This window comes from Bufo gargarizans, unplaced genomic scaffold (genome assembly GCF_014858855.1).
Source record: "Bufo gargarizans isolate SCDJY-AF-19 unplaced genomic scaffold, ASM1485885v1 fragScaff_scaffold_136_pilon, whole genome shotgun sequence".
In the NCBI taxonomy this organism is placed as follows: Eukaryota; Metazoa; Chordata; class Amphibia; order Anura; family Bufonidae; genus Bufo; species Bufo gargarizans.
The window spans coordinates 297766-316887 of NW_025334059.1; the positions used below are offsets into that span (position 1 = coordinate 297766).

At 44.8% G+C, this 19122-nt stretch overlaps 1 protein-coding gene across 1 annotated transcript in view; it reads right to left on the reverse strand.

The window, feature by feature from the left end:
• Positions 1 to 2521: 2521 nt before the first annotated feature.
• Positions 2522 to 19122, reverse strand: part of SRMS (src-related kinase lacking C-terminal regulatory tyrosine and N-terminal myristylation sites) — a 45528-nt gene continuing 28927 nt past the window's right edge. Inside the window, exons 4-8 of the mRNA XM_044272848.1 lie at positions 13382 to 13520; positions 13140 to 13298; positions 12098 to 12279; positions 10493 to 10649; positions 2522 to 5043 (exon numbers count right to left, since the gene is read on the reverse strand). Of these exons, the coding sequence (XP_044128783.1) occupies positions 4862 to 5043; positions 10493 to 10649; positions 12098 to 12279; positions 13140 to 13298; positions 13382 to 13520 (819 nt within the window). The 3' untranslated portion in view covers positions 2522 to 4861. The remainder of the gene's footprint in view (positions 5044 to 10492; positions 10650 to 12097; positions 12280 to 13139; positions 13299 to 13381; positions 13521 to 19122) is intronic.

The window sequence follows — 19122 nt, forward strand, 5'->3', positions numbered from 1 at the left end:
CACTCTGCTCTCCTGCAGGTTGCTGCATATGTACAAAGTGACTCCACCATCAGAATAGTGAGTGCAATGTTGGAGTATAATACTGAGTGCAACTCAGGATCAGTACAGGATATGTAATGTAATATATGTACACTGTGACTCCAGAATAGTGAGTGCTGCTCTGGAGTATATTATAGGATGCAACTCAGGATCAGTACAGGATAAATAATGTATTGTATGTACACAGTGACTCCACCAGCAGAAAAGGGAGTGCAGCTCTGGAGTGTATTGTAACTCAGGATCGGTACACGATAGGCAATGTAATGCATTTCCATGGTGACTACACCAGCAGAACAGTAAATTCATCATTTTTGTTCCCAAGAACTCTACCAGTGCTATCATCTGATACATCAAAATTCCTCTTATAAAGGGTTTCCCATTTAAACTAACTTCTTGTACAGTTGTAGGGCCTATCTTTCGACTGATTTACTTTAAAGGGAACCTGTCATGTGGATATTTGATTATAATCTAACTAATTATATACAATCATTAACTACTAAAAAGTACCTTAGCTGTATTCACTTACTGGTGTGACAGATGGTTACCTCATAATATACACACAAAGATGCCGCATGCTAATGAGCTGATTTGAGTCCAGCGTGATGTCATTGAGTCCAGCGTATATTTAATTCAGAGCTATAGCCACTCCCCTGCCCACTTGCTGCTGATTCCTATGGAAACAAACTATTATTCAGCAGCAGGTGGATGGGGAGAGTCAGGAGCTCATGAATATTCATGACTCATCATTATCAGCTGGAGCTATTCAATACAAGATGTTGGCAGATTGACTGGGTCAAAAGTGAGCCAGCATTTTGCTAAGCGAATCAGTCACTTATTTATGTTGCCCTTAGTTAGGACACCATAAAACTGGTGACAGGTTCCCTTTAAGAAACACTCCGATACACTGTTTTAGTTCTAGTGCAGGGTCTGAAAGGTGAAAATGACAGAGATAAAAAAGACCATAGAGAGAATCTCTGTGTCATGCTCCACCCCATCAAGCTTTGCACTAGGCATAACAGTTTATCAGTATCCTTTCTATATAAAGATGACAAAATGCTTATGCTAACATTGATTGATGAATTTCCATGTCACAGCGCGGTTCACTGTGTCGCTTTCCGTGTAGGCTGGCTGCATGTACCCTTGCGTACTGGCTGCAGGCTGAATTCCTGTGAAGCTGGTTGCTTGGGGCTGCGTGCTGGCTGCAGAGTCAGTGAACTCGCCTGTGGATGTTGCTATCCCCGTGTCAGTCTGTCTGCGGTTTCACGGGTTGGTAGTGCTCTGGCGTACTGGCTGAGGGTGTCTCCATGTATGCTGGTTGCCAGGGGAAACGGTCTATGCTGTAGTCTTTCTGTTATGGTCTGTTCTGGACTCTGGTTCTGTTGGGGTTAACTCCCCTGTTCGGTGGCTAGGTGGGGCTTATCAGGTGCCTCGTTATGCAGCTGTGGGGCTTGGGGTCAGTTTGTCCTGCTCTGTTCTAGGTGTAGCTCCTTGCTGCTGACCCAAGGGGTCTTACCATCTGCCCATTTGTATGGTTCCGACTAGGTTTTCATTGCTGTATTTTGCATCTCGTATCTTGTTTATGCCATGTCCTGTTCTGTCTGTACCTGCCCTGTATTTGTTATGTTATGTTCCTGGTCTGTTCCCTGTTCTCCTAGCAGTGCGTAACTGCATCTGACCGCCTAGCAGTGCGTAACTGTGTCTGAGAACCTGGCAGTGCTTAACTGCTTCCAATGTATCTTGTCCCATGTCTTTCCTGTAGTGCCTTTGGCTTCTGTCCCTGTTCTGTTCATGTCAATTTCTGTCCATGTCTGTATCTGCTTGTTATGTCTGCCTTCGGAAGAGGGTCCCTGGCTTCCCCGGAGGAGGAATCGCCATCCGTGTGTAGCTCTGCCTGGGGCCGCTTATCTTCTATCGCTTGCAGCGCAGGTAACTGCTTCTGCCTTTACAATGCCTTGCCTGTCTGTGGTATCTGTATCTGAATCTGTATCTGTATCGCTTTCTGTCTCTGCTGGTACTATTGTTGGTATCTTCTGGTCTGCTGGACCAGCTGCCACTGACTTGGTTTACGCTCTAGAGTCGCCCCTGGCAACTACGGTGGCTCAAGTCTATCCTCACCACCAGAGGAGCCAGTGAAGACCTTGTGTTGCTTAGTTACGCCCGTCTAAAGTATTGCCAGTCAGTGGCACAGTGGGTACACACCCGCTGGTTCATTACATTCCAATTGGAAAACTCATCTACCTGTTGTCATTTACAATTTTTGTTCATAGAGGGCATAATAACAGTTATATTTTTGTTCAGAAGTTATATTCTTGTACATAGGGGGTATAAGTATTATAGTAGTTACATTCTAGTACATAGGAACAGTATTATAGAAGTTATATTCTTGTACATAAGGACAGTATTCTTGTACATAGGGACAGTATTATAGTAGTTATATTCTTGTACATAGAAGGTAGTATTATAGTTTTTATATTCTTGTACATAGGAGGCAATATTATAGCAGTTATATTCTTGTACATAGGAGGCAGTATTATAGTTACATTCTGGTATATAAGAACAGTATTATAGTAGTTATATTCTTGTACATAGGGCAATATCATAGTAATTATACTCTTGTATATATGGGGCAGTAATATAGTATAAATACAAAGGGAAACAACATCCATTAAAATAATTTCATTTATTTGAAATTCATATCAACTCCAAAGTACACATCCTACCAGGTGAGCTGGATATACTTGATTTTGGGGGCAGCAATATAGCAGTTATATTTTTAGGTAATAGCTGTCATGCCATTAACAGGCATCTATTATGTGTGTTAATATTCACGTTACTCCTTCAAGTGGCGATTTGTGCAAATTATTGCTAGCTAGTTAGCATTTAATATTAGAATTTACTTTTGTCAGCCACTGTAAATGCTGCCTGTTACCTTTGGGACATCACCAGCTCAGCTAAAGCTAAATGTTTTCTCATGTTATTAATGCCTCTAGGAATATCCACCCTATTACTTACTTTTGTGTCATCAGCTAACCTTGCCTAATAAACCTTCTCCTATGTCATCTACAAAATAAATAAATAAATATGACTATTGTATATAAGGGACAGTACTACGGTAGTTATTTTCTTGTACATAAGAGACAGCATTTTAGTAGTTGTATTCTTGTAGATAGGAGACAATAGTATAATAGTTATATTCTTGTGCATAGGAGACAGTATTATAGCAGTTATATGTTTATATATGTATATTTGTACATGGGGGACCATATTATAGTAGTTATATTCAGTTATTTAGGAGGCAATAGTATAGTAGTTCTTGTACTTAGGAGGCAGTATTATAGTAGTAATATTCTTGTACATAAGGCAATGATATAGTAGCTAGCGGTATATTCTTGTACATGGGGGCAGTATTATAGTAGTTATATTTTTGTACATAGAAGGTAGTATTCAAGTAGTTATATTCTTATACAAAAGGGCAGCAAGAAATGTCCAACATGAAATAAAAAAAATGTTATTTATTTGTAATTCATTTAGCATCCTAAAGACATATCCTACCATATGAGCTGGATGATTTGTAGGGCAGTAATATAGTAACCTCACAAAGAATATGATATTGAAGCACAATAGGAGGGATATTAATTATCACTGAGCTCCTTTTTCATCTTGGTGCCCACATCTTGTGTATTTTTCAGAACTTATTCATCGGACCATAACTCCTCTGATGAACCATGTGGATATCGCCACCTGGCGAAACGCGTCGGGAAGTGTGAAGAAGCCAACAGGGTCATGCAGGGTCTCTCAGGGTTTAGCCACCGATAAGTGGGGTCGCCCCTTTCGGGGCGGGTGCTCCGCTTTTAGGCAGGGGTAGCCATAGGGAAAACCTAGGGATTTAACACCTTCCCTACCCCATCTTGTTGGATGCTACCCCTGTATACAGTCTGGTATCAAGTAACCATGAGTTTTGTAACAACAACCCCCGGTTCTTTACCGCATCATTATTATATATCAAATATGCAGTTGTAATGTTATTTTTGTCCCTGTTGTGTTGCTTTTTGGTACGTGCACTACATTGACCTATTATCCTGGGTGTAGGCTTGAGCTATCATTTGTATACTATCTTACTGTATTTATACTTTGGGGTTTATTTGATATTTTTTAATGTCTATATTAAAGGTTATATTTTGTGTTCGCTCAGTGATAGCAGTAATATAATAGTTATATTCTTATTCATATTGGGGTGTTACTGGAGCAGTTACAGTTGACAAGTGACAACACTTTTCTGAGCTGGAAATCTGCTCAGTGCAGTTGTCGCTTTCCTTCTTCCACTCAGTTTGGAATCATATACACAGTGCATGTCTGGGTAATGAGAACAACAAACCTGTTTACATGATGGGAGTGATATCTACAATATAAGGAGCGTATATAGTACTGCACTGTTAAAAATAAGATGTATCAACATTGTTATCTTTGTTTCTTTGCACATTTGCTCAATGTTCATGATATTTGTAAAAGTTTCTCACAATCTTTACAGATTGTTTGTATCTTGGGTTGCTGAGTACATGTTAAGCTCAGCCACAAGTTTGTATCACCCTTTCCGGTACAGTTATTATTCTGTGGTCATATTCTCTGAATTTCCTGCCATGATGGAAAGAAGTTTCCCCTAATGTCTGTCATAATACAAGGTGAAATTTTCGCAGTCAGAAGTTCCTCATCATTGACCATTGGCAAGGGGTATAATACCCACTGATGAACACTCCCATCCTCCATAGTTGTCAATTGCTATTGACGTTCTCCAGATTTCCTACAAGTCAGGGGTTGTTCCTATTTACCGGACTGTCCTCTGAATGACAGTTAATTTTTCCACCAACTCCTGGAAACTTGGCCGATCCTGTGGTTTGTCCTCCCAACAAAGCAGCATTAGGTTGTATATATCCATAGTGCAAACAGGTGGTTGCGGCAGTCTGTAGCCTTGAGTGACTTTTGTGACCACGTCTCGGTTGTTCAATCCTACCAAAAACAAAATGTATTGGTCAATAGAGGAACAGTTGTGAAGAATCTTCTCAGAGACACACGAAGAAGAGGTATAGATGTGCCAGAGTTGTGGTACACTGCAAAATGCAAAAGAATGTAAAACATGCATTTACTGTATTTTGTATGCAGAAGGTATCGAGAGGCCACATCAGCAGCCACCACTAAATGGGGCTAATGTCACACTCTATATATTGTGGGGACCCGCTCTGGTAGACAGGATTAGTGGACGCAGTACAGAGGCAACAACATGTTCTTTTTATCAAGCAGTTTAGTGTTTTATTCACACTTTAGGCAAGTGACAAAACAAGTTGTCATATTCAAACAAAAAGGTCACCTTATGGTGTTGGTGGTAATTCACACCATGCGGCAATCAGAGTCCTTGCTCATAGCAGCACCAACCTGTTTTCACTCCAAACTGGCAGCAAGCCTTCATCCAGACACAAGGCTCCCAGATCCCAATATAGAGACATGGCTTTTGAACCCAGCTGCCTATTTAAGGACAGCCAGGTGCTGCCAAAACCCGGACCGGCATTTCAAATCCGGTCCGGTATTTCACCTCACCTGGCTGTAAATAAGCCCAGCAGCACATGCTGGGAGGAAAATACTTGTTTTCCCAGAGCAAACCTCTTACAGTGTCACATCCCCCCCCCCCCCCTTTGTTCAACCTTAGGGGATGAACACACGACAGACAGTGTACCAGGGACAGGGCATCCGCGTTTCCCTGTAACTGGCCTGCCCTGTGTTCCACTGAAAACTTAAAGTTTTGTAGGGAGAGAAACCATCGGGTGACCTGGGCATTTCTGTGCTTGGCCTGGCTCATCTACTTGAGAGGGGAGTGGTCAGTCACCAGACAGAATTTGGCATAATGGCGGAGAGATTCTAGTGCCCACTTGATAGCCATGCACTCTCACTACACTATACCGGATCTCAGCTGGGGTGAGTTTACGGCTGATGAAGACAATGGGCTGCTCCTCCCCGTTGACTCCCTGAGACAGTACAGCACCTAGGCCTACTTCGGAGGCATCGGTCTGTACTATAAACTCCCTTTTGAAGTCAGGCATCGCCAAAATCGGGGACCCACACAGGGCCAACTTCAAAGTGGAGAAAGCCTCTTCCGCCCAATCATCCCAGAGAACCATCATTGACTTGTGTCCCTTCAAGAGTCCTGTCAAGGGCAAGGCTAGAGTAGCAAAGTGGCAAACAAACCTCATGTAATAGCCCACCATTCCCAGGAGTGACTTTATTTGCCTAGTGGTGACAGGTCGGGCCAATTCCGTATCACCTCTATTTTGTTCACTTGGGGTTTGATGACTCCGCACCTAATGACATAGCTCAGGTACTCTTCTAACCCTTCCGCACATTTTTGGGGGTTAGCGGTTAGGCCAGCTTCTCGAAGGGAGTCCACTACAGCCTGCACTTTGGGTAGGTGACTTTCCCATTCGGTACTGTGGATGACAATATTGTCCAGGTAAGCCGAAACATACCGATGATGTGGACGAAGCACAATGTCCATTAGTCACTGAAAAGTGGCGGGGGCACCAGGCAGACCAAAGTATAAGACCTTATATTGATACAGCCCCTCAGGAATGATGAAGGCAGTTTTCTCTTTGGCAGCCTCCATTAAGGGCACCTGTCGATGAGCTCATCCACCCGGTGCATGGGATACGCATCTAACTTGGAAAACTCGTTAAGTTTTCAAAAGTCGTTACAAAACCGCAACGTCCCATCTGGCTTGGGTATCAATACTATAGGACTGGCCCTCTCACTTATCGACTCCTCAATGACGTCTAGCTGCAACATTAGCTGCACCTCCTCTGATATGGCTTGTCGACGAGCTTCGGGTACCCGGTATGGTTTTAATCAGACTTTTGCCTGGATTATGCAAGTGCATCCAGGGAGATCTGAGAACACATCCGTATTCCGACTAACGAACTCCCTGGCCCCCTGAGTCTGTTTAGAGGAGAGGCTGCGAGCAATTTTTATTGTGGCAGCCACCTCTCTTGCATCAGAGGGGCCAGTACCTCTTCCACGGTTTGAGTAAATTCACATGCTAAACCTGCTCTGGCTTTCGCCGCCATGGCTGGTGTACCTTGTAGTTTACATCTCCAATTTTCTCAAGTACCTCGTAGGGCCCCTGCCACCTAGCCAGTAACTTACTGTCCAAGGTCGGCACCAGAACCAAAACCCGATCACCCGGGTTAAATATCTGTACTCGAGCCTGCCGATTATAGACCCAACTCTGGGCTCGCTGAGCTGCCTCCATATGCTCCCAAACAAGAAGCAACACTGTCTCTATCCGATCTTGCATCTGGGTAACGTACTCAATGACACTTTTATGTAGAGTGGGTTGTTGTTCCCACGCCTCTTTGGCCACATCCAAGAGACCGCGAGGGTGTCTGCCATATAGCAGTTCGAAGGGCAAGAACCCAGTAGAGACCTGGGGTACCTCTCGCACTGCAAACATGAGATAGGGCAGAAGGAGGTCCCAGTCCTTCCCATCTTTAGACATTACCTTTTTCAACATATTTTTTAATGTTTGGTTAAACTGTTCTACCAGACTGTCCGTTTGCGGATGGTAAATGGACGTCCATAGTTGTTTTATGTGCAGAAACTTACAGAGTTCCCTCATCATCTTGGACATAAAAGGGGTCCCTTGGTCGGTCAGAACCTCTTTAGGTAGTCCTACTCATGAAAACATCTCCATTAACTCCTTAGCTATGAGTTTGGCCAAGGTATGTCGCAGTGGCACCGCCACCGGGTACCGAATGGCATAGTCTAAAATGACCAAGATGTGTTGATGCCCTCTGGTGGACTTCGGTACTGGGCCTATGAGGTCCATAGCTATTTGGTCAAACGGTGCTTTAATAATCAGGAGAGGTACTAGGGGACTATGGAAATGCGGCTGGGGGCTAGTTAGCTGGCAGGTCGGGCAGGACTTACAAAACTCTTCCACTTCTTTGAATATGCTGGGCCAGTAAAACTGCTGTAGAATACGATTCAGAATTTTCTGCAGCCCCAGGTGACCCCCGAGAACGTTTTGGTGGGCTAGATCTAACACAAGCTTGCGATAAGCCTTGGGGACCACCAACTGTTCAATAGGCTTACCCCATAGTTGGTTTACCCGATTCAAAATATCTTGATGAACCACAAAACGGGGAAACACTGACTCTGCCCCAGGTTGTTGTGGTTCACCATCTACTATTAACCCATTTTCCCAGGCTCGGGATAGGGTTGGGTCCCCACGTTGGGCGGTACCAAAATTATCCCTGGAGACATTGAGGTCTGCCAATTCAGTACCCGACGGCAAGTCCTCTGCCTCTCCCACCATAACACTTAGCGGGGTTTTCTCCCCCCTTCCACCAAAGTGGCTGTCACCCCTACCGCTGACCCTTCGGTCTCAGGTTCCCAGGGTTCTGGTCTCCTCCCTGAGCCGGGCCACTCTGCTAGGGTTACTCCTATCTCATGGGTATCAGTCACTTTCATAGCAGACCACAATGCTGGGAAGCCTGGGAAGTCTCTCTCTATTATGAGTTCACAATGTAGATTTGTGAAAGTTTTCCCGCATAGTGAGACACTAGCCGCCTTACCTTAACATGGAATGACCTTCTCCTCTTTTTTGTTTGTCATTGTATTACGTGTATTGGTCACAATTGTGGTAGATGCCATATATGCAGTACTAGGTGGACGGCTTATGGTCTGCCCATCTTGCCTCTTTCACACTTGCGTTGTCCGGATCCGGCGTGTGCTCCACTTGCCGGAATTGCACGCCGGATCCGGAAAAACGCAAGTGTACTGAAAGCATTTGAAGACAGATCCGTCTTCAAAATGCTTTCAGTGTTACTATGGCACCCAGGACACTATTAAAGTCCTGGTTGCCATAGTAGGAGCGGGGAGCGGGGGAGCGGTATACTTACAGTCCGTGCGGCTCCCGGGGCGCTCCAGAGTGATGTCAGAGCGCCCCATGAGCATGGATGACGTGCCATGCGATCACGTGATCCATGCGCTTGGGGCACCCTGACGTCACTCTGGAGCGCCCCGGGAGCCGCACGGATGGTAAGTATACTGCTCCCCCGCTCCCCGCTACACTTTACCATGGCTGCCAGGACTTTAGCGTCCCGGCAGCCATGGTAACCATTGAGAAAAAGCTAAACGTCGCATCCGGCAATGCGCTGAAACGACGTTTAGCTTAAGGCCGGATCCGGATCAATGCCTTTCAATGGGCATTCATTCCTGATCCGGCCTTGCGGCAAGTCTTCAGGATTTTTGGCCGGAGCAAAAAGCGCAGCATGCTGCGGTATTTTCTCCGGCCAAAAAACGTTCCGTTCCGGAACTGAAGACATCCTGATGCATCCTGAACGGATTTCACTCCATTCAGAATGCATTAGGATAAAACTGATCAGGATTCTTCTGGCATAGAGCCCCGACGACGGAACTCCATGCCGGAAGAAAAGAACGCAGATGTGAAAGAGCCCTTAAGTGTCATTATCAGTCACCGAAATTGGGGCATAATTTTTAACAACATGATAAAAGTTATATTTTAAGGGTCCTATTCTGTTTAGGGTTATTATACATTAATTAAAAGGACTTACCATTATCTAGAAAGTGTAAACTAAGAAGACATTCCTCTGCCATTGCATATCTCAAGTGAAGTAAAGCTTTGGACAAGTAAAACCCATTTAGTTCCATCCCTTTTTCTACAAATGGGAGGCACAAAATTAGGACTGCCAGCTGATTTGAACAACCTGTTCTTTTATGACAATCTCTTCTCCGCAAGCTGATCTCATTCCCTGATCAGCTAAAATCACTAGGAGAGGTCTATGAACCTCATTGAAGAGGTTGGCCCATCTGATATACTAGGGGCATATTGCTAGGATATGCTCCCAAAGTCTGATAGCACCTATCTCTATAACAGCCCTCAAAGTGAAGGAGAGCGGACTGCACATGCTGGCTCGGCTATTATCATCAGCCCCATAGAAGTCAATGCAGCGGTGGCTGCGCTAGCACAGTACACTTCTCATTCATTTCTATTGGACTTCCGAAAATAGTCGAGCACGCTGCTCAGCTATTTTCGGCAGTCCCATAGAAATTAATGGATGGCGGCTGTGCATGCGTGGTCTGATATCCTTCACTTTGCAGGCTCCGTCCTAGAGGTGGGACCCGCACCTATCAGATATTGGGGGCATATCCTAGTGATAGGCCCCCAATATATGAGATGGGCAACCCCTTCAAGCATGGTAAAAATTGAAACCAGGGGAGTCTGCCTAATGCACGGACAAGCCGGGTAACTCTACATGGCTAATAGCGGTCAGCTTTATGCTGTACCATCAGGTCTTCTGCCCTAGTTTACTCAGTGTTGGAGAAGAAAAAAAACCAAGAAGAAAAAATTACCAAAGAACACGACCTAATGTATTAGTATCACATTTACCTTTATATGGCATATCTCCAAGGGTGTACACTTCAAACATCACAATCCCAAATGACCACACATCTGATTTTGTAGAATATTTGGAGTACATTAAAGCTTCGGGTGCTGTCCACTTTATTGGAATAGTGCGATTGTTTTCTGGAGAGTAATAATCATCCTGAAATAAATGCACACCATAATTTGTTAGAAATTACAGATTTGAACATTTCCTTGTAGGGTCCAAGAAAAAATATAAATAAAATGCAGCTCTGCAGCGCAAATAATGGCAATGATTTTCATTTTCTATTTTGTATAACATATATGGCCCTTTCTCATTCTTGATAAAGGTTTATGGTTTTTTAGAGTTTTAACATACTACTTTATTTCCCTGCCCAGCTTTCAGTTTTTCTGGATCTTGCCCAAATTTACAAAATCTCCAAATCTGCCGTTTTCATTGTCTATTTCATCAAAATTCCAATGCAGTTATCCTGCCAGCAATTATTTTCTTCTGGAGTGACAACGGGGCTGTAATGGCTCCATAGTGACATCATGACACAAGTTCACATCACCCAATAGCTGCTCTGGGAATTACATCCCCACAAACATGGTGTCACTAGCAAAGCAACATCACTATAGCCTAGTCATTGAACCCAAGTGCAGGATTACTGCTGAGGACTTTTGACACATTTTAAAGACTTTTTTCTTAAAGTTTTGTACCCTATATCCTGTATTTTAAGGGTTAAAGCTTTAAAGAGTTTTCCTAGTGTTTAATATTGATGACCTTTCCTCAGAATAGGTCATCATTATACGATTGGTCAGAGTCCAACTTCCGGCATCCCCATCGATCAGCTGTTCGAAGAGGCTACAGCGCTCTGGTGAGCACCGTAGCCTCCTCATGGCTTAACAAGCACAGTGCCGTCTATTGTATAGCAGCTGTGCTTTGTATTGCAAGTCAGCTTCATTCCCTAGAACAGGACTGGGGTGCGCCTAGGCCATGTGACCTATGAACATGACATCACTGGCCTAGAAAGAGGATGGAACACTCACCGGAGCACAATGGTCTCTTCAAACAGCTGATTGGCAGGGGTGATTGGTGTCGGACACCCATCGATCAGGTACTGGTAACCTGTCCTGAGGGTAGGTCATCAGTATTGAATACTTAGACAACCCCTTTCATTTTTCTTTGGGTATAGAGCTCCAAATCCTCTGCTTCCCTTCATCAAGTCATTAAAGGGTTAACTGACAAAACTCTGCCTGCAGCTGATACTAGAGGGAACTCTCAATCAATGAACGTAAAGGGAATCAGTCACTAGTTTTATGTTGCCCTGATATTTAGAGAATGACAAGCCAACATTTAGGAAGTGACTCTGCGTTGTGATCAGGGTCTCTGTCACCTGCTTAGATTCTCTTTCATGGAAGGTGTATACATCTTTCTGCAGTAGACTCCCCCTAGTGGTGGCTAGATGCAGCCAGAAATTAATATCTCAATATGACAGGAAATGGGGTTTTGAGCTAGATCTGAGAACAATGTAGTTATGAATCCTGTAAAGGTATGCCATGGCCAGCTTCCTGATATACAAATACACACCCACAAAACTCTGGTAGGACAGGGGTCTTATTAATAACCTTAAGTAGCCGAGCCAATCCAAAATCAGCAATCTTGCAGATAAGGTTTTCTCCAACTAGAACATTTCGTGTGGCCAGATCCCTATGGACAACTTGTTTCTTCTCCAGATATTCCATACCATCTGCCACCTGGCAAATCATCTGAAGAAAGTCAGCATTTTTTAGTCGCTTGCCTTCAGGACCTGCAAAGACATGAACTTTGGTCATCTTTTATAGTCACTTAATAAAATCTACAATGTCCATGTGCCACCCTCTTCTCTTAGGCTCTTAAAAATCCTGTTCAGATGTTTTGTGCCCACTTTACCAAAGGGTTGTCTCATCTGAATCTCAAATAGAGCTAGTTATGCAGGGATTTAAACCCTTCATTACTATACTGCTGTATAACGTATGTGGTAAAATGAGATGATTCACCACTGAAAATTCTATAATAAGGAAATCAACATCATTCAAACCCACAGCTTATTCACAGCACATCACCATTATATACTGAAGGGAGACTTATAATAAGAATGACAGATCTGTCAACAGCAGTTTATTGACTATTTCTATCCCCAGGCACCCAGAGCAATTGCAAACAGTCAAAATGAGAACTAGGTGAAAGCTGTAGCCCTTCCGAAATATAGCTTTCTTCTAGTCCTTAACACATATATTGATGATGCTTGCTAGCACTTGAACTTTCAAATACTATGAATATAAATATTTAAGAATACTTACAACTCCACATAGGTAATGATCTGAGCTTAGAAGCTATTAAGGTGCTATTGGTAAATTCTGACCCTAAGCAAACCCCCATTATGTGTTAAAATTGCAAAACAGAGTGAAACAATAAGAATATGGGATCTGTCAACAGCGACTTGCTGACTGTTTCCATCCAGGCATTTTCAAGTCTTCACACAGGCACAATCATGTCAAGGTATATATTAGAGAGTTTCACTCTGTCTCCTTGAGCAGTGAATGAATGGTAATACAGTTAGTTTACTCCTGAATGTACTGGAATCTATTTGTCTCTTGCCTTAAAGACATTATTGTCATCTTGCCTTACCTTTCAAGTACTCATTTAGGTTTCCTTTGACCATAAGCTCAGTGACAATGTAGACAGGTTCTCCAATTGTGCACACAGCCAGCAACTGGATGAGATTCCTGTGACAAATATTCTTGAGAGCATGTATCTCCTTCTCAAAGTCACTTCTGTTGAGGTCATCTGTAAGGAGAACACCCTTTAATATAGACATCTCCCGATCTTCAACTCATTGCCATAACTAATTAACTTTGACAAACACCAACCTTCCCTGAAGGTCTTTATGGCTACTTTTAGAGTGTCATTCCAGACTCCTTCATAAACTTCTCCAAAAAATCCTTGTCCTAACTTTCTGACCAGCTCGAACTCCGAACGTGACCTCTCCCAGGTTTGAGTAAGGTCAATCTAGAAGAAGATGGTAGAAGATTTAAGTCAATATAACATTGCAAGACTAGTGCTAAATGAGACATATACCAGAGACACAAAGCAAAGACTGTGGGAGAAATCAAACACAGCAGACAATATATGTCTACTTCGACCATTATCTCCTTTTTAGTATCTATGAGACTGTGATTTAAACACTACAAACATCTGCAGGGGCCACTGTCCCACCAGAGCTTCAGAGGATTATTTGGTGGGCCAAGGGTCTGACATGATAATGTAGACACCTACTCTGGAGTTAATGAGGATTGGTTCACAAATAACCTTTAAGACCTTAAAAGGGGTATTCCCATTACAGACAATGGGGGCATATCGCTAGGATATGCCCCCATTGTCTTATAGGTGTGGGTCCCACCTCTCGGACCCGCACCTGCAATGAGAACAGAGCAGGGAAATTAACGGAGGGCGCACTGCGCATGCGCAGCTGCCCTCCATTCATTTCTATGGGGTTGTCGAAAATAGCCGAGAGCTGGCTAGACAATTTCCGTCTGCCCCATAGAAATGAATAGGAACAGGGGCCACGCGTGCGCTCCCATTCACTTTTATGGGAGCAGCGCTTGGTGGTGGACGGACCCTGGGAATTCCGGGGTCCTCCAGCCACAGCTCTCCCCGCTCTGTTCTCGTTGTAGGTGCGTGTCCCTATCAGACAATGGGGGCATATCATAGCGATATGTACCCATTGTCTGTGATGAGAATACCCCTTTAATGTACTGTCATGGGAACCAATGTTAGAGTGTAGAGCTTCACTTTATACACTCCACAACATGTAAATTGCAACACCAAGAAGGAAAATTCATGGAATTATGAAAATCACAGGGGTCAATAGACATGTTAATGATATGCAAATGCTAAAAAACAGGAAGCAAAATGTTCAAAATATATTGATTTATTCAATATTGAGTATGAGCGCCACATGCAGAAATACACACACATTGGCATGCTGTCAATGAGGTTATTAATGGTCGTCTGAGGAATGTTCTGCCACGCTGAATACACTTGAACACACAAATCATCAAGATCCGCTGTTAGAGGTTCCTTTTGTAATTGCTGACTAATGACGTCCTAGGTATTCTCAAAGGGAAACAAGTGCGGAAATGTTACAGACCATAGTAGCTTGTTTAAGCCACGCAGGCAGCGCACAGTAGCATGATCAACATGTTGCCTGGCATTGTCTTTTTGAAAAATGGCCCCTAGGACACTGGAGAAATAGCAGTACCACTGGTTCCACAATAAAACAATTTAACGCTGAGCTCTTAGTGTACCTGAAATGAAGACTAGTGAGGTCCGGCTACCATACATTATACCACCCCACATCATAATCCCAGAAGTAGGACTGGTGTGACGTTCCCTAGTGAAGACCTCTTCATGATGTTACCCACGTGATCTCCAGACCAATCTCCAGCTATCTTTACATACAAGACAAAAGCTGGACTCATTGCTGAAGAGGATAGACCTCTATTCCAACCTCCATTGCTGTCTTTCTGTGCACCATGATAGCCTTTGAGAGCGGTAGTGTGAGATCAATGGAACACCTGTAGCTGGACGTATATCTCATAACCCAATGTTTTTCAAATACCTTCTGATGGTTTATATAGACACAGTTTGCCGCCCTAGCCTTTGGATGTGATGTCCAATTTCACGTGTGTAACACCCCACAGTGGTGTTACCACTTCTGCACCTTGCTACTATATTTTATGGTCTAACCTGTATGTCACCTATATATTTATTTCCAGGTTCCTCAACACTGTGCATTTATAATAATGTTATGTAACTGTTCATGTAAGTGCCTGGTTCACCAGCAGGTGGCAGCAAACATGGCAGAGCTATAGTTAGATAGAATAGAACTCACCATTCCATTCCCCCCCTCTTTGGGAAGTCCTGCTTGCTACCAGAAGGAGGTGGGGCAGTTCTGGTTTGTGCTGGTTGAGACTCCATGTTGGAGCTGTCAGGATTCTAACCTATACCTTGGCTGAAGATAAGTCCGACTTAATAGTGAAGTGCAGCATAAAGAAGAAGCCAAGTTACCTGGTCAGCTTGTCAGTACAGCAGAGTGAGAGAAGGATAGAGCAGAGTTGAGTTTGCCTGCCAGTTTAATGCTAAAGCCTGCTGGAACCTAGACAAAGCCTGAAAGTGTTTGGAGAAACGTTTATTCAAGTAAAGCTGCCATTTAACTTAATCTCAAGGTCTGGACTCAAGTTATTTCTTCAAATCCTTCAATTATTCCCCCTATTTATTGCTTCAGGGCCCAAGCCTGGGGTCCAGCCATATGCAGGTAGGAGCACCATGATATAAAGAGACATTTTAGGCCGCAACATACCACTTGGCATTTCCTACTCCTGGGACACAGTATAGAGAGGGACCTGGGGGGGAGGCATCTGTTGCACTTGCAGTACAGAATTGATTACTGTGTCATTCTTCTAATCTGTGCACCTCTTGCTGTCACTCCAATTTATCATTGTTCTTCCAATCACCAGGACATGCAACATTGAACAGTGCTGATGTAACGGTCAGCAGGGGAAGAGACCGTAGAGCAGGACTCAAGTACAGTGCAGCAGACAAGGAGGCTGAAGTAGAAACCGGCTTTATTAAAGGAGAACTCTAACTGCCGGAGAAGCAGATTTACAATATGAACAGCTTGAGAATTCACAACAAAGATAATGGAAATTTGCATAAAGAAAACAAATGAATCACAAACACAAGTACAGACAATAGCAGGCTACTCTCTTCTAGGTAGTCCTATCTGTCCCCGCTACCCGGGGTGCACCTCTACGGTGCACTAAACTAAATCCTATTCCACTATGTCCTAGCTCCGGTTAGCATCAGTGCACTCACAGTTCGGTGTCCGGCACATGCAGGCAGATACAGTCTGGGTCCCGATCTGGTTGCTTGCTTGCTTGCTTGCTTCAGCGTGGCTCAGCTCTGGCCTCTCTTTGTAGTCTCTGTAACTCTGGTTAGAGATAATCAGCAGCTCTGGACGTGTAATCAGGCAGGGCCTGGAATTCACTCACAGTTCCACTGGTAAGTGCCTCACACTACAGCAGTCTCTCTTCTACACCAGGACACATCAGGTCAGTCAGAGAGCAAACACACTCTAATGTCCCAGATACCATGTCACAGCAGGTTGGCAGGGAGAAATCACTCTAATCTTCCCTGTGGAACTCCCTCTCAGTGCACAGCGTCCTTCTTCCTGTGTACTCAGACACCTGCACCCCAGGCTCTCTGCTCAGCCCGGGAAAAAACACTTAACTCCTTGTCCTCTGGAAACAACTCCTCACACTGTCCTACTCAGCCACAGTGGCCTCTGGTGGCTGGAGGGAAACATGACAGTCTGCTATATATATATATATGTGTTGGAAATGTTGCTGGATGATCAGGGCTGCCTCTTACATGCCTCCCCACTTAAAGGTGGCCGTCCTCGGCCTTGCTATATAGTCCATAGAAATAATGGAACTTTTTATACAGCAGTACAACATTGTCCACAATACATACAGGTGGACCAAATGAACTCATCAGCAGCGTACCTGTTTGGTGGAACCCCTGCAGTAAGCCTACTGGATCTCCGGAGGTCCTGGCTATCTGTTACGACCTGACTCTCTCCACTAGGAACTGCCAGTCTGGATTCATCCACCACAATAGGAGGTTCGGGTGTGTCCGAGGGCCCCTCTCCATTACGGGCCGGCAATGGTTCTGTGACAGTGCCTTCATCACCTGTAACCTGGGAGGCTCCTTCAGTGTTGGGAGCAGTCCACCAGTCTTCACCATAATCTCCATCAGAGATAACAAGTTCTGAGTATGGGGCAGGAGGAGGTGTCCTCTGAACAGGTGCGGGATCTTTGGACCGGCATGGCCGTAACATATTCCTATGTAGAGTTCGTGAAGCAAATTCCTCATTCTCAACCTGCACTTCGTAGACCGGACCATTAGGGTACACTCTCTTGATCACTTTATACGGCTGTACTTCCCAACGCTCACTCAACTTGCCTCTGGGACGTTTCTCTCGTACCAGTACCCGATCCCCAGGCTGCAATGGAACCTCCTGAACTGGAGGACGGTCTGTATGAGCTCTCTCCTGTAACCGCTGACCTGCCAACCGGCGAATGGTCTGGAGACGCCGACGGTGTACTTTCACCCATGAGGTGGTTGATCGCTCTATTAGGTCTTCTGGCTGTTCTAGGTTTAATTCCACGATCTCTCGACCAGCCCTACCGAACAGTAACATGTATGGGGTGTAACCGGTGGTGGTGTGGACACGATTATTGTAAGCCCAGACTAATTCTGGCAGGTAGTCAGGCCAGTGTGCCCTCTTGTCTTCCTCTAGTGTCCTCAGCATTTGCAGCAATGTGCGGTTAAAGCGCTCACAGGCTCCGTTTCCTTGGGGATGATAAGGAGTTGTCCTGGATTTTTCAATGCCGTACAGTCGATGTAGCTCTTCCATCACTTTTCCTTGAAAGCACGCCCCTTGATCTGAATGGATCCGCTTTGGACACCCATAGACCCGAATGAAGTCTTGACAAATGGCTCGTGCCGCGGACTCGGCCGTCTGGTCCCGAGTTGGGGTGACTACTGCAAACTTGGAGAAGTGGTCGATCATGACCAGGCAATACTGTGGACCTCTTGACGATTGTCCCACAAGAAGATAGTCTATCATTAACACTTCCAGCGGTTCTGTGGTCTGGATGGACTGTAGGGGTGCTCTCTGTTCTGTACTCTTCGTGAGTTCACACACTCGACACTGTCGGCAAACTTCTTCAACTGTGGCCTCCAGTCGCGGACAATACACATAACGCTGCAGCCACTGGTATGTCTTGACTGGCCCGAAGTGAGCTCCAAACTCATGAGCCTCTTTGGCTATCTCCCGTGCCATTCTTCTGGGTATCACTACCTGCCACCTCGCCTCTAGGTCGGCAGGCTGTTGCCACTTGCGGAACAAAACAGCTCCATGCACTTCCAGTCTGTCCCATTGATGTAGAACGGACTTCATCTCGGCATCCAGATCAGTCCTTTCTTCTTTGTTGGGTTTCCTGCACTGGGTTACCCAGCTTTTCATTTGCTGCAGTCCAATGTCTTCATCTTGCAATCTGCCCCATTCTTCATTAGTTCTCCCCAATGCTTTGGGTAGCTTACGGGCCTCCCCACTTGTCTGGGCCGCGACTGTTGGGGGAGCGAACTTGCGGAAGTCAGGAGTTTCATCTTCTTCCTTTTGTTCATCCATATCCCCTACTGGAGTTTCAAAAGTAACCCTCGAGAGACCATCAGCATTAGTGTTCTCTGTAGCGGAGCGGTAGCGAATTGAGAAGTCATACTTTGCGAGGAGAGCCACCCAGCGTTGCTCCAGGGCTCCCAACTTGGCAGTACCCAGATGGGCCAGGGGATTGTTATCCGTCCGTACGAAGATCTTAGCTCCTGTCAGATATCCTGCAAATTTCTCCGTCATAGCCCACACCAGGGCAAGGAGTTCCAGCCGGAAGGAACTGTAGTTATGGGGGTTTCGCTCCGTATCTCGCAAGGATCTACTGGCATAAGCGATCACTCTCTCATGTCCATCTTGTACCTGCGACAGGACTGC